At 41.7% G+C, this 15,760-nt stretch overlaps 1 protein-coding gene across 20 annotated transcripts in view; it reads left to right on the top strand.

Annotated features, from left to right (window-relative positions):
* AIG1 (androgen induced 1) overlaps positions 1–15,760 on the top strand; it is a 310,429-nt gene that overhangs the window by 118,931 nt on the left and 175,738 nt on the right. Inside the window, exon 4 of one of the 20 annotated variants that reach the window (XM_044386385.3) lies at positions 8,986–15,760. This exon is cut by the window's right edge and continues 25,453 nt beyond it. The exons of the other annotated variants lie outside the window; for them this stretch is intronic. Within the exon in view, the coding sequence (XP_044242320.1) occupies positions 8,986–9,141 (156 nt within the window). The 3' untranslated portion in view covers positions 9,142–15,760. The remainder of the gene's footprint in view (positions 1–8,985) is intronic. 20 annotated transcript variants of the gene reach the window in all.

Below are 15,760 nucleotides of genomic sequence, written 5' to 3'. Positions count from 1 at the left end.
TGGAGATATAAGATAAATACATATCGTGTTGCTGACTTCAAGGGTCTAACTGCCTAGTGGAGAAAAAGATGAGGAAACTATCACAGTGCAGGTTTTTAAGTGTTTCGACAGAGCATAGGATAGCATAATAAATGAGGGGCAGCTTCTAACTCGAACATGGAGGTCGTGGGAAGAGAACAGGTATCTGGAAAGTTCTTTCCGAGAAGACAAAAATCTGTAAGAGCAATTAAAAAAATAAAAATATTACTTAATTTAGTTGATTTGAGACTTTAAACAAGTCTATTTTGAGAATTCTTATTACTCCCCACATAAATGATGAAAGATGGACTATAATCAAATAGAAAGTTGGAATCATACAGAAACGTAGATCTTTCATGAGTGTTTGAATAATTGCCACAGCACTGAACAAAAGAATAATAAAATATATGGTTGATTTTTCCTATTAGGAGTCTTTGCCAAAACCTAATAAAATACTCTTGATATCTTGCCTCATAAAGTGACTGAAGGGAAATGCCTCCGTGTTTTCCTACATTTAAAGCCACTAAGATATGTTATTGCCAAGATATGCAAATAGTACTGCCTGGACTGGATTAGGGGTGACAGGTTGAGTCTGGAATGCTTGTTGCTCTCCACATGCAGTTAAAAAGAGCACCGAACTTGGGATCAGAAAACCTTAATGCAAGCCCCACTCTGCCCCTTACTAGCTGAGATTTTAGGCAGGCTACTTTACCTTTCTGAGCCTCAAGGACCTCCTGCATAACATGGGCCTTCACAGAATGACCGAGAAGATAAAATGAAATCTAGGTGATTTTTATCCATTCTGTTGCTTAAGTAGCCATTGGGTGAATGGATCTCCTACAACAATACAAGATCGTACTTTAACTTAAACATAATTGCAAAATATGTGACAAGGGGTAAATGGAAGACTCTTGCTGTCTTTCTACCTCCCACTCCACCCCAATCTGTTCTCACCATGACCAGAATGATCTTTATGAAACACAGATTGATCACGCCCCTCTCTTAAGTGGTACCCCTCAGTGCCTCCTCTTCACTGTCCAGGGGAAACTCCATGCCTTTTGTGCAAAGGTCCCTTCTGTTCTGGGGATGATCTGTGCCCACCTCTCTGGATGATCTCTTGTGCCCCCTGGCATACCCTGTGTGTCCTCAGCCAGGCTATATGGGCCACTCTCTCTTCTCTTCATGTCTTTGCATACGCTACTCCCTCATATTGGAATGCCCTTGCTCCCAGTTCTTCACCCCGCAAAGTACCTCCAGCTAGCTCCTCAACGTTCAGTGCAAGTTTTAAGACCTTCTTGTGTGTTTTCCATATGTGCCAGTGTGTACTTCGCCAGGAAACTTCTCTCCCTGGAAGGCCATTGTCCGTGGGCTGCCTCTCTCCCTTGTTGACTCAGACTCCTTGACGGCAGGGCCTAGGGGTCATTGCACTTTGTCTTTGCTTCCCACTGTGCCCGGAACAGTGTAGGTCCTCAGTCGGTCTTGTATGAGTGAATCCATCAGTCACTGCGATGGACTGATGTGTGTTCCCCCCAAATTCCTATGTTGAAATCCTAACCCAAAAGCCTATGATATAAGAGGTGAAACATTTGGGGGGAGTGATAAGGTTATGAGAATGGATCCCCCATGAATGGGATTAGTGCCCTAATAAAAGAGACCCCAGAGAGCTCTCTCTCTTTCTACCACATGAGGCCCCGTGAGAAGAAGGCTGGCTATGAACCAGACTCTGGGTCCTCAACAGACACGTAAATCTGTTGGCACCTTGGTCTTGGACTTCCAGACTCTAGAACTGTGAGAAGTAAGTGTTCATTGTTTAAGACTCCCAGTGCATGATAGTTTTGATATTTTTATTAAAGAAACCCAAATGGGAGCGCCTGGGTGGCTCAGTCAGTTAAGCATCTGACTTGGTTTCATCTCAGGTCGTGATCTCATGGGTCGTGAGATGGAGCCCAGCCTCAGCATCCATGCTCAGTGGGGAGTCTGCTTGGAGAGTTTCTCCCACTGCCCCTGCCCCCCCCTCCCGGAATAAATAAATAATTTTTTTTTTTTTTTAAAAAGGAGCCAGAATGGACTAAGACAGTCACTGGCATTAATTGACTACTATACATACCAAGTGATTAAACATAAGACAAAAGTAGTACTATTTATAATGCCAGAATACAAATTCTTAATTCTTCAAAAACTTCCTCCCCAAAGTGGAACAAGATATCAGTTACCTGTAAATCGGCTACGCATGATCTCACTAAGTAGCGTTTTGTAGCCGAGACTGCTACCTGCTAACTCAGCGTACTCTCTTTTCTCCAAAATAATGGACTTATTTTTAGCTGGGCACAGGGCCACCAAATTTTTTTTAAAAAATCTTTATTTCCCAGTCTCCTTTGCAGCTAGATAGGGCAAATGGTTAAGTTCTGCCAAATACAATGTAAATGGAAGTGTTTTCTGGGACTCTAGGAAGGCTACTTAATCAGGGCTCGTCAGGAAGGTCCCCTCCTTTACCCTTCTGCTTTTCCTCTTTTTCCTCTTTCCTCTTTCTTCTAACCTGCGTCTTAGCAATGGTAACGAGAGTCTGAGTAGCCATTCTGGGCCCTGCGGTGGTCTTGAGGAGAGCCGTGTGTGAGGATGTCAAAGCACAGGGACAGGAGTCCCTTCTCTGATGACACTATTAACTCCTGTGTCGCTGGCCTCTGGGCTTATTTACGTGAGGGGGCTACATTGACACCCTAAGGCAGCAGTTAATAACTTACAAACTTACAAGTTATGAACAAACAAGTCACGAACTTTTGTAGCAAAGAGTCTGCTAATTAACCTTTTAGGTTCTATAGGCTTTATCATCTCTGGCAAATGCTCAGCTCTGCTGTTCCATTGCAGAGGCCGCCACAGACGACACATGTGCACTCGAGTGACTGTGTTCAAATCCAAGTTCAATATACAAAAGTAGGTGGGGGGCTGAATGGGGTCCATGGGCTGCCACTTGTTGATCCCTGCGCCACGGCACCGAGACGTCGAGTCCTTGTGATGTTTGTGGCCACATCTAACCCTAACGAATGCAGCTTGTTTGGTGAGATGAACCTTCTGATTTGGAAGAGAGGAATTATCAAGGCTCCTGTTTCATTTTTGAACATTTTTTTCTTTCAGTAGACTGTTTCTCCCTTACTTTATCCTGATTGAATTTTACAAAGTTCTGACATTTCTGTTTCCCAGACTCTTTTGATTATGAAGACCGAGTGAATCAGCTCCCGGGCTTTTCTAGGTTTCCCTCAGTTCTATTATGTTCAGTTTGGAGGATTCCAGCAGAATATAAATGGGACAGTCGTCAGGTGTGTGGACAAGGAGAACGGAGGACAAAAAACAAGGCCTGTGAGAACTGAATGAAGAACGCCACGCTGAGAGCTCCCAAAATGTGTTTGAATTATATGATAAAACTTCCAGGCGGACCGGATGATGCCTTATTGTACTGTGTTACCAGGGAGATTTTACAAGCTGAACTGATGTTTAGCAGCAGGGCACGAGCTGGTCTTGAAGATTCTTTTCAGCAAAGACTTTGCCTGATGCTCTTAGGATATCTTGGCTTTTCTGGTTTGGCTCATCCTGTGAAAGCAGAACAATACAGTACAGGCAGGAATGGCAAATTGATTTCTCATTCTCTGCAAACTCCAGCTGATGGATAGTAGCTATCTGGAGCTCTGAATTGAGAAGGATTCTGTGGCTGCATTGGGTTTTAACAGAAGTGGTCTGTGCTTCCCTAGCGGTGTCCTCCCAGGTGCCTGGGCGCAGGACAGAGGGGTCTCAGGCAGGTCCCTGATGCTGGCATAAACTCAAGGATCATGAAAGCTAGAAGGAGGCCATAGTTTAACCAGGCTCTAACCTGGTTCTTCATTTTACAGAGGGTGTTATTTAAGGCTCAGAAATATAATGCAGGGTTACACAACTAGTGAGTGGTAAAATCACAATTAGGTCAATGGATTTTTTCATTACACATACTACACACATATAAATAAGATCTTTTTATACTTTTCATTACTTTTCATAATTTCTTCCTAATGTAGAACTTGAACCAGTTTGTTAGTGAGATCTTGCTTGGTTTTCACAACCAACACTTCTAGAGCTCTTGTTCCTGGTATTTTATGAGCCTGATCCTTCAGATTCCATTTAGTTCTATGAGCCCCTGGTGCCCTTCCAAAAATTGTGTGTGGGGGGGGGGTTGCTGGATTAATTATGATCAGATCAGTTTCTATTGCCTGCAATCAAGAACTATGGTTGATATGGAAATTGATCCTGGGAGTGGGTTTCAAGAAACAGACTCTTGGGGAAATATGAAGAACTCAGGAATTGATTCTCTAACCTATATTAAGTAGAGTGAAAGTCCTATTTAATATCCAGAATGTGATTCTAACAGCTTATGGCACCCAGTGGTGAATGACTTAATTAAATGCATCTGTGTTCATCTAGCATCAACTGCTCATGGAAGGAGGGCAAGGTTTCGGGTTACCACCACCATAGAAGGGGGGAAAGATATGAGAGAGTCAAGGCCCCTAAGGTGAGAAATAGAATGAGGAGCTCAAAACCACACATGTGTGGTTCAAGGTACAGGAAAAATCGAAGAATTTTCAATGGTCATGTAAAAGAACTCTTTTCTGTGGCCTCAAAGCACAGCTATTTTAGTAAAAAAAAAATTAAATCTTGCAAAGTTTAATCCTGTGGGATATTTGTTTGTTTGTTTTTAGAGAGAGAGCAGGGGGAGGAGGGGAAGAAGGAGAGGGAGAGACTCTTGAGCAGGCTCCCATCTCGGAGCCCGAAGTGAGGCTTGATTTCACGATCCTGAGATCATGATCTGAGCCGAAATCAAGAGTTGGATGCTTAACCAACTGAGCCACCCAGGTGCCCCAATCCTGTGGGATTTTAAATCACAATGTTAGTTGAATGCACAGTGTCTTCAGGTGTCCTGGAAAGAGCAGGGAATTGGAGCAGTTAATTTGGGGAACTCAGAATTCTAGAAATTCCTGCATCCATGGGCCTCCCTTGCCCTTGGCCATGGCTTTGCCTCCTTGCTGAAGAGATGCTGCTGCTCCGTTACCTGCAGGAAGTTCCTTGCCAGGAAAAGCCATTTTTCCTGTCTTGGTTAGGACACCAGAATCTTATCTGTTCTTCAACCCCAAAACTTCGGAGTGAATTTCATCCTATCGTTTTTAGGTAGCAGCATCTCCTAAACTCCTGCTTTAGAGTAACTTACTTATGTGAGATTCTGAAGGTCTCCAGGAGTGAGGTTCAATAAATCTCTGGTTTAGCACCCTCATAATTTTTCTACTAAAATAAAATAGTTTATAGGGGCGCCTGGGTGGCACAGTCATTAAGTGTCTGCCTTTGGCTCAGGGCGTGATCCCAGAGTCCTGGGATCGAACCCCACATCAGGCTCCTCCACTGGAAGCCTGCTTCTTCCTCTCCCACTCCCCCTGCTTGTGTTCCCTCTTTCGCTGGCTGTCTCTGTCCAATAAATAAATAAAATCTTTAAAAAATAAAATAAAATAAAATAAAATAAGTTTATAAAATTAGCAAGTCCTTAGTCCTAGTCAATTACTAAAGATATACAACTAAAAGCAATTTTTAAATAAATAAAAATTCTTAAGTGTACTTGGTACTTTCCTCATTAATCTTCATCTTTATTCAATCACTGCTTTATTTTTCTCTGTTTCTCTTCTCCTCTTTATCATTGTTCCTTATTTTAAAGGTAATATAACCAACATTGCAGAAAAATAAAGATAAAACGTGAGCCATGATTCCATCATTGTTACCATTTCGGTTTATTTCCTTCAGGGCTTTTTCATATGCTTTTTTCCTCTAAACGTTATAGTAAATGTAATGTTTGTATACAGCTTTTTAAATTTAATATATTGCACACATTTTAATCTCTTAGTGTCTCTATAGCCTCCTTTCCAATAGTTGCATAATATTGAAAAGAGTACAGGCATTAAGTTGTGATTATGAATTATTGAGGGAAGAAACTCTCCTTTATTATACCCAGCTACTGGTAGGTATTCAATTACCATTTGCTGAATTGAGTTGAAATTCCTTGCCCATTCTAACTTTGTAATATTTTAAACGGGATTCCAACAAACATCTTTACGGATATAGCTTTTCACATATTTTTATTTAAGATGTCTTCTCACAAGTGGGATTACTGGTCATGTGGTATGACCATGTTTATAGCTCAGGATGTGTTGCCAAATTGCTTTCTTTCTGGATGGACTGTATCGATTTACACTGCTCTCCTGCAATGCATGAGGTCACCAGCCTCACTGCACCCTTGTCAGCACTCATGCACTCGGAGGAAGTCCAGCATCTCATTGTGATTTTAGTGTGAACGTTTCCTCATTTGTGTGTTTACTAGTTGTGTGTTCTCATTTCTGAGTTTACTTACTTTTCTTTAGCAATTTGAATGAAAGTCTGTAGAGAATGAAGAAGTACTGCTAGAACTGTCTTCATTTGGGTTGGTTTTTTTTTTTTTTTTAATTTTTTGTAGCTGTAGGATTTTTTGGAACACCTTCACTCTCCTTTGAAAAGAAAGCTGTTAGCCTTCTTCTGAGAGTACCTTGAGCTCTAAAGATTTGTGACCTTGTGAAAATGCTCCTGTCCCCTTGCTTTAGCTGCCAGCATTAACTGACCAAAAGAGGACAACTTATCCGTTAACTATTGTCAGCTAATTCAGGAAACACTTTAAATTACCTCATTCTTTGTGGCAGTAGTGCTTCGATGGTCCAAAGTAGGAAAAAAGGATCATATGCTCCCCATTGTTACTATTCTTTTCCAACTAGGAAATTTGCCTCCATTTGACCTAACTCTCCTGCCCACCTTCTTGTCCCTGAAGCAGGTGTTTGACATATGTCTTTACATACCTTTGCAGATTTCCATCTTCTTCTAAAACTGCTTCTAATGTTCTAAAGTATCCAAGCGGCCCCCCCTTCTCCACCAGAACTCGAGTCTAAATAGAACACCCGAGCCGTTCCCACTATCAAAGGTAGTGGTTCCTAAAATTGGGCATCCTTGTTCAATCTCAACGTCGTGCAAATCATGTCTTTTGTCGTTTTCCTAAACCTCTGCTACTTTCTGACCCCCGTCTCCAGAGTTCACTTTAGTTAACTACACCAATTTTCTAGCAAACTACACCAAATGGGTGTAGGTCCCCAATTTTCAGCTTTAGTTTTCCCTGAGGGAGGAAAGACTAATTTAACTTTTTAAAAAATGTTTACAGAAATTTCTGCCTTAATCCTGTTCCCTCAAAATTTCCTCCTAGACTCTAATTGAAACATCTTCTCTTTCTGAGGAAACCTCTGTGAGCTATAAGATCCTGAAAACAGGACCTATATTTGTTCAAAATTAATCAAATAGAAGTGGTATTTTCCAAAGGATCAGAACTCAGATACACACTTTTATTAAAGGGAATTGGTTCACGTGAAGTTGAACAGAAACAAATCCCATACCTATAAAGATGGGTATAGGTGTTTTACTTAGTAAAACACAGATCCTAGTCTCAATTGGCCACAAACCTGCTAAATGACCTTGAGTGTGTCATTTAACCTCTTTGAGACTCAGTTTCCTTACCTATGAAACTGGACTCAGTTGATGATTTTCTAACTGTAGGTTTGTCTTTAGCAAAACAACTCTGTTTTCAAGTGAAAAATAAAAAATAAAGCAGACTCTTGTAGCATTCTTTTGTTTGAAGTAATAGCAGGAGGCCTATGGTCCCATCCTCTTAACAGCCCAAACCTCCCATTTCTGGGGGCTTCAGAGGCTGCTCCAAGGAGCCCTCAGATTACCTATTATCATGATGTGATCATTGACATAGGTTTTTTCCAGCTTTGAAATTCTTTACTCTCCAGTAGTTCAAATTTAGATCTTGGTAGCATTGAATTGGGTGTTAGCAGAGTGGCGAGATTAGCAGAGTAGGGAGGTCCAGGAATTTTGGGGTGTCCAAGAATGGAGAAGGGTTGCCTCTGTCGACCCTGACTACGCAAGGTCATCAATACGTAATGGGATTTTTTTTTAGTAGGAATACTATGAGTACTTCCTGTGTGCCATGAACTGCAGGGCAGATCAACCTACATTTCCCCCTTTAATCCTCACCACCAACCTCATCTGCAGCTACTCACCCCAACCCACTCCAGACACACTGGTCTAACTCAGTGGGGTCAGAGGTCCTCTTCTCTTGTTTTAGGTTCCAGTGTGTATATCACCTTCTAGGAGAAGTCTTCTTTGGCCATTCTAATTAAAGATATCCTTGATATACTGTCTTATTTAATTCACAACATTTATTACTACCTGCATAAGTATTTAATCAGCTTGTTAGTTTATTTTTATCTTGTGTAGTTTCTGAATCTCTCCACACACACTGAAATGTGAACCTGATAGAGAATAGAGATCTTATCTATCTTGTTCATCGCCAAATCCCCAACACCTAGAAAAGTGGCTGGCCCCCAGTAGATGCCTTGTAAGTATGGGGCAAATGAATAAATGAACGGGAGAGGTACTTATTGTAATCTCTGTTGTACAGATGAGGACACTGATGAAGGCTCAGAGAGGTTTAATTACGAGCTGAAAGTCACATAACTGGTAGATGATAGAACCTTCCTTCAAACTCAAGTTTGACCAACGGAACTTATTGGGCCTCTCTTGGTGGAGCCGTTTCAACACTAATCAGTGCCCGTATTTACCTGATGGGATGCTACCAAGATAATGATTACAACGATAAAGAAAATTAGGATGCCAATAATTGCACACTGTCTGAGTATTCGCAGAGCTTCTCCTTGGTCCCCTACAGAGCATACACCACCTCAACTGGCAGCACATTCATTGTTGGATCATCTGATTTTTAAAATGTGTTCTCTTGAGCCCAATTCTACCTTCGTGAGTCTTCCACAAAGTGATCCTAGTTTATCCCTCTGTAACGAAACAGAACGAATCCTTTCTGGCCTCCAGGCAGAAGAGGCAGTGAGCAGCAGCTGGGTGGACTCTGTCTGGATTTCCGGATTTCCCCAGTGTCTTACCAGTATGCCAGAGTACCTGGTAAGTCACACATTGCCAAGTGGGCAATTTACAAGGCAGCTTACCTGCCTCGGGTACTGTAATGAGTAGTACTGCTGCTGTTTCGTCTTAATTATTGGTGATATTCTTGTCCTTCACTAGTAGATCCATGCATTCTGATTAAGGAAATTGGGTTCTCATCACTGGCCTGGAATGATCAGTTTTGCTTTTGCAAACTGCCTTCATAGGAAAGACATCTTCATACTATATTCACTTCCTCTCTAACTTGGGTGTGATAAAGGCTGATGAGGAGAAGACTAGTAAACCTGCTGAGTTCCTTGAAACCAAGGCCCAGTACAAACCTGTTTAATTCCATTCTTTTGTGGTCCCTGGCTTTAGCATTTGGCCTTGGACGGCATTTCCATCCAAGTTACATAGTGGTCTCTGTCTCTGCTGGTGGCAATTGGTTTCCAAGGATATTACCTGTGTTTGAATCGAATATGGTTCATAACTTTTATCTAGATCCCATTTCTTTGGTCTTTTCCCCCTGAAGAAATAGAGGAAAATGTGATAATAACGACTAGTATTTAATATGTTCTGTGAGCCAAGAACTGTTCTCAACCCTTTACTTGCGTTATCACTTTTAATAGATAATGGCATCTCCTGGGAAAATGGCACAGGCCTTGTGAATGCTTCACACTCATTATTTCATTTCATCCTTAATTTCTATTTCCTACCTTATGGTTTTCTTCAGTGATGTGATGGAGTAGACGTATAGTCCATGGAAAGTGCTTAGGACAGTGCCTGGCATAGAGTTAGCCCTCAAGAAATGTTATTACCATATTTCTTTCTTAGTACTGAATAGACTCAGTATTTTGGGATCTAGACTCACAGTGAAGCATGCATTTTTCTGGCTTAAATCAACACACTATACTATAGTAGACAGGATGAGAAGGTCCAAGCAGCAACCTGCTGCAGGGCAAGAGATCTGTGGTCAGCCATGAGCTCTGCCATTGAATAGACAGAACACCCAGCATGTTCTTATGCTCCCGAGAGCCATAGTTTCCTCATCTGTATGTGAGATGTGTGAACCCAATGATCTCCAAGACCCGTTGGCCCCTCTAAGTCTTCCCCACATGTTTCTTTGTCAAAATATGGAGCTTATCTTCCTCACCATGAGGCTTGTGTCTGGACCATCGCAGCCCACGCATCACATGAAAGACCCAAATCACTATAATGGAAGATGATTCAGGAAATGCTGAGCAAGGAAGATGCGAAAAGTTCCCTCCAGGACCTCTCCTGTCTGCTCCCCGGCACTGTCGCCAGTGTGCAAAGCCAACCATACCCAAGTGTCTTAGGGGAAAGCACAGCATGAACTACGCTATTGGTAAGATTTGTTTTTTGTTTGTTTTTAAAATGGGTCTCTGAGGATTCTGCTGCATGGGAGGTGGCGTGTTGTGCTAGGAAAAGTGCTCGCCCAGGAGCCAAGGGCCTTTGAGCTTCATTCCAGCTCCAGCTCCGCCACTGTCTGGTCTGCAGGCAAATGACTTACTTTCCTTGGGCCTTAGTTGTTTTAATTGTCAAAAAGGGATTGTTAAAAATGTCTTCCAATTCTGAAGCTCTTTGCCGCTACGTTCTTTATGTGAGAACAATACTCAGATGAAATCCTATGGACAGAAAAGCATTTTTTCTCTTCCTTCTCTTCTCTTTGCCAAGCGTAATGAGAGTTGGTGTGGAAAAAAAAATGTGCTGTGAAAAGGTTCATTCAGCCTTTTCTTAATAGATCGAGTGGTTGGTATTTCTGCTGGCTTCTGAAATACATTACAAATCACAATCTGGAAAAAGTTCCAAAGCAGCTCCAAGCTTTCCTGCTGAATTTGGATACATCTTTAGGTCTTACTCTGCAGCTCATCCTTAACAACTGACAAAATATTTACTTTGCTCGGTACAGAAAAGGGTAACATTTTCCAAAATATTAAACTAGGTTGGATTCAGAACACAGACAATGAGGCAAAAAGTTGGACCTCTTTTCCAAGCCGTGTCGTTGAATCATTTTCCAGAGTGCCATGAGGAACAGGGCCTTCGTGGATGCTTATGCTCCACAGTAATTCTGAAAAAGGCAGAAGCCGGCCAGCCCCTGCCGAGGATGCCCACCAGTGTGTGGAACAGCGGTTCTCAAAGTGTGGTCCCCGGACCAGGAACCTCAGCATTGCTAGGGAACTAGTTAAATATACAAACTCTCACGACCCATCCCAGACCTACGGACAGAAAGTCCTGAGAGGTGGCCCAGCAATCTGTGTTGTAATGAGTCCTCCAGTAAAGAGGTCCAAGTAGATCTAACACTGGGAAAAGTTGAGAACCACTGGTGTGGGCCCATGAAGGCTACACGCATTTATTACCTTTGAACTGAAAGTGTGAAGCAATGGTGAGACTAGTTAACTTTTTCTCATAAGTAAATTTTTTTTTCTAATGCAAATAAGCTGGTAAGTAAATTTGAACTGGGCATATTGCTTTTTAAAATGCTCTCCACCTCCTGTCCCCCAGCTTCCTCTATCCTACGTCCCAAGCCTGCCCTCACCTACATGCTCCTGGAAATGGTGTCTGAGTTACTTGGCCGTTGTTTAGGTCAGCAAAAATGCACTGCAATTTGTTTTAACATACTTGCACGGAACTAGTGATTCTTATAAGAACTAATTGTACTTTTAAAAAATTCTCATTTGAGAGCTCTCCTGGGGGGAAAAAAGGAGACAAAAATTGAATGACTATAATTTATAATTTTCTGTTCTACTAATTAGTCTTATCATTAACAAAATAACTATTTTTATAAATAAATACACGGTGATTTTTAAAAAATTAAATACTGGAAATTACTCTAGTTACCAGCTTTAATTAGGAAATAGACTACCATTAAAAAAGAAAAGAAAAGAAAGAAATAGACTACTGTTTAAATGACTATGTTGTTTCTATCCAAAATGGCAATTTCTGGGAAGAATGAAAATCATCCTCACAAACACCTCCTGCCAGTCTGTCACATCTCACATCTGCCCCCTCACTCATGCGTGTGACCTGCCCAGCCACTGCAGGCATCTGAGCTGTGACCTTTGTCCTGCAGACTCAAGCTTGGCCACATCCTTCAGTCCCAGGGTCCCACATCTGTTGGTTTGGAAGGCTCACAAGTCTGTAGCTAGAGGGATTTTGCTCCCAAGTTCCAGCCAATATCTCCAACTCCTTCTATATCTTTCCATCACCTTAAAGATCTTACAGACCACACATGCAAACCAGAACCGGTCATCATGGAGCCTAACTTGATTCTCTCTGACATTCCTGTTTCTTTTAATGAACCTCCCCCTCTCCGTGCCCATCACAAGCTGTCATAAGTTGGGAGCAGGAAACCAGGTATAGTAGAAATTTCACAGGTTTCAGAATGTATAGATCTGGATTCAAATCCAGGCTTTGCCACCTACTGGCCATGTGCCATGAGGTGAGTCCTCAGATGTTCAGCTTCTTCAGGTGTAAACTGGAGGATTGTATTGAGGAAGCAAAGAGGAAAAGTATACAAAAGTAGGACTGTGTAGTGTATTGTCCAAACCAGAGCACACTGAGACTGAAAGAAGCTATAGTTAATAATTATCTCATGGTCAAAGAAAAGAGCATGAACAGAAAAGGACTTGTGTTCATCCTATATATTCAGTGTTCTGAGTAGCATGTAGTGTGTTCTCAATAACTACTAGTCCCCTTTCTCTTTCTTCTGGCCATTCCAATGTTTGCCTTCAGTGTTTTCTGAAACTGCCCTGCATTTTCATTCCTCCGGTCCCCAAAGCTGTCCCTAGTCTGTCACTTGGAGGATAGTAATGTTCTCTTGGTTGAGCTCCTTGCCTTCCATTTCTCCCCTCTAATATGTCCTATGTGCTCTTGTCAGATTAATCTTCTGAAACTCCAGCTCTTAAACCATTTTCTGCCTCAAGACCCTTTCATGACTTGCTATTGCTCACCTAATAAACTTTCTCCAGCATAACGTTTGAAGTCTTCCTGTACAGGGTCCAATCTGTTTTTTTCAGACTTAATTCCAAGCATTGTCCTTTCTCTATAGCAAGTTCCTGACAAACTCCCCCGTTTCCTTGTTTCCCTGTCTGTGCCTTTGCTTATGTGCTCTCGCCTGACCCTTACATCTTTCCTTTCTGTCTCCACTGTTGAAATCCAATTTGTCCTTCTTGCTGATGTGAGACATCTTCCAAAAAGCTTTCCCTGATCTGCTCAATGAAAAGGTCTCCCTTTGCCCCCTGAACTCAACTCACAATGTGACATTCACATCCTCTAGCACAGGGGGGCACTCTGTTTTGTATTGTGGTTAATCAGCTTTATGTTTTAGTCATCTCACAAGTAGGAGGAAGAGAAATGAGAGGAAGTAGCAGGTACACCTGGTTTATGTTTCTACCTCAGATAATTTGCACGTAAGAGGAGTTCAGTAAATGTCTATGGAATGAATGAATGACTGAATGAAAGTCACTTTTGCCCTGCTGATAATTAAATACCGCCATACCTTCCTCAGTTAGGCAAAAGTAACTAAAAATATATAGCAGTGATACTCATTTATTTTGCTTCTTTTTAGAACTGGGAAATTAAAACCATCGAGTCAGTGATCGTAAATGTCCAAAACTACGCACAACTTTCCCCTGACTCTTCACATTGAATTGTTTAGCCTGATTTGCCCAAAAGGACAAGATAATTTGATAATTTTTTAAAAAATTGTTGGTCAAAGAAGCAAATTTGACACATGCCTACAGTGAAAGTCAAGCATCTGTTACAACTCAGGCATTGGAAAATACTTACAGCCCGTCCTCTTGACTGCCTCTCTCCAAACTCTGAAATTTGCCTCGCTTTTTCCTTGCTTCTGTCCCAATTTGAGAAGCAATTTGTATGTATTCTAGGGTAATGTGTCTCTACTATCTCTTTTGGTATATATTTGTTTGTGTAACTGTTTTATAGTCAATAAGACATACAAATTCTTTTAAGAGAACATCTGTGCTCAGAATCTGTTTAAGAGGAAGCTCCTTGTTTGCAAAGAGATCATTTGAAATGATGGTAACAGAGGAATCAGTCATAATTTTCTGACTTCTGTTTTGGTATTTATCCACTTGTTTCACTTACAAAAGTGCTCCGGCAGAGTGAAAAAAGTCACACCTGTACAATCTTACCTTAAAATGACAGATCTTGGGCTTATTCTCTGTAACTTTTTAATTCAAGAGATCATTTTCTTTACATTAAATAATCGCTCAAATAATTCTGTCAACTGCTGTGAATATGATTACCTAAGACTTTTATCTCACTATGAGTTTTCAAAAATGAAAATACAGGCAGTTAACTCATTGAATTTGAAATGCTTGGGCCTCAGAATTTGCAATTATGTAGACAATTGTGTAGAAACTCCTCAACTTAGATGACCATTAAAAAAATTAATGGAATTACAGAAAGGTAGTGATTTCACATTTCCTCTCAAGGAACTTGAGATGTCAGGGCAAGCCACCAAGCATCCTATTTCCAGAAATTACCTAACCTAAAGAAGGATCATTAACTGTCTGAATTTCTGTCATTGAGTTACGATTCTTGAGCAAAAATAATAGACTTCTCAGAGGTGTGTGTTGGAGTTGGGGATAGGGGGCTGTCCCAGAACACAAGACTCTTTACCTCTGGCCAGTTAGTCAGCCTGTTCATAAATGCTTCTTCAGTGCCTGCTGTATTCTAGACACTGGGCTAAGTGGGGCTGGGGACAGTGGTGACCACGGCAGGGACTGTGTGTGTGGCAGGCTCCATGACTGCCATGTCTAGTGCACTATGGTGGGGAGTGAGTGTCCTGGCAGCCAAACTGGAAGAATATATGGAAAAGCAGAAACATCAAACAACCACAGGCCACCACGAAGGAGGGAAGAGCTGAAGAACAGGAAAAAGAATCTAAGCAGCCACTATGGGGATCTGAACCTCCTTGACTTACACAAATGAGGGAGACTCAGGAGGTTTAAGACTCAGAGGACTGTTGGAAGCTCAAAACCAAGAAAGAAATGAGTGTCAACAAAGTGATGGGTGTGGTCTGGAGAGCAGAGAAAACTAAGGTAACCTTCATCTGCCTCTTTGTGTAGGTGTGGAGCTAGCTAGCTTTTGAAAAATGTGTTCTTTCCATTTTCAAGATGTCAAGTGTAAAACGCCAACTCACTCTCAATTTAAGAGTTCAATTCTTATTCCCGGGAAAAGGCAAAAGTTGCTTTTGTGGCCACATGAGACATCGCCTTGAAGGATGCCTGGCCGAGATCTTTTTGGCAGTGTTGGGTTGTACCAACACCATGGTAGAAACCCAGATTGGGGGCCAATAGGAGGAGCTGTGATTTTCTCAGCCAGAAGAAGCAGAATATGGCCCTCAGTGGGTCCTGTGCCGCCAGCAGAGGGAAGGCCTGACTCCAGGAGTGCCTTTGGACTAGGCGGTTACGGCACTGTGAAGAAAGCAGCTCTGTTTCCTGCAACATGAACAAAGCACATAAAAGTATTTGTACTTACTACACTGACATGGGAAGACCTTTCCCTGCAAAAAGCAATTAGTCCGAAGAGACTCAAGTTATAACTGTGGCACTGACACCAGCTTATTGTGTAATTGAGTTCCCCTTGCTTAGCTGGTTTCTCTTTCTGTGAAAGCAGCATTCTACAGCTAATATTGCCTAAGTTGGGAATCCCAGCAAAGCCT

The sequence above is a fragment of the Ursus arctos genome, unplaced genomic scaffold, assembly GCF_023065955.2.
Source record: "Ursus arctos isolate Adak ecotype North America unplaced genomic scaffold, UrsArc2.0 scaffold_13, whole genome shotgun sequence".
Taxonomy (NCBI): domain Eukaryota; kingdom Metazoa; phylum Chordata; class Mammalia; order Carnivora; family Ursidae; genus Ursus; species Ursus arctos.
This window is presented reverse-complemented; position numbering and strand designations above follow the sequence as displayed.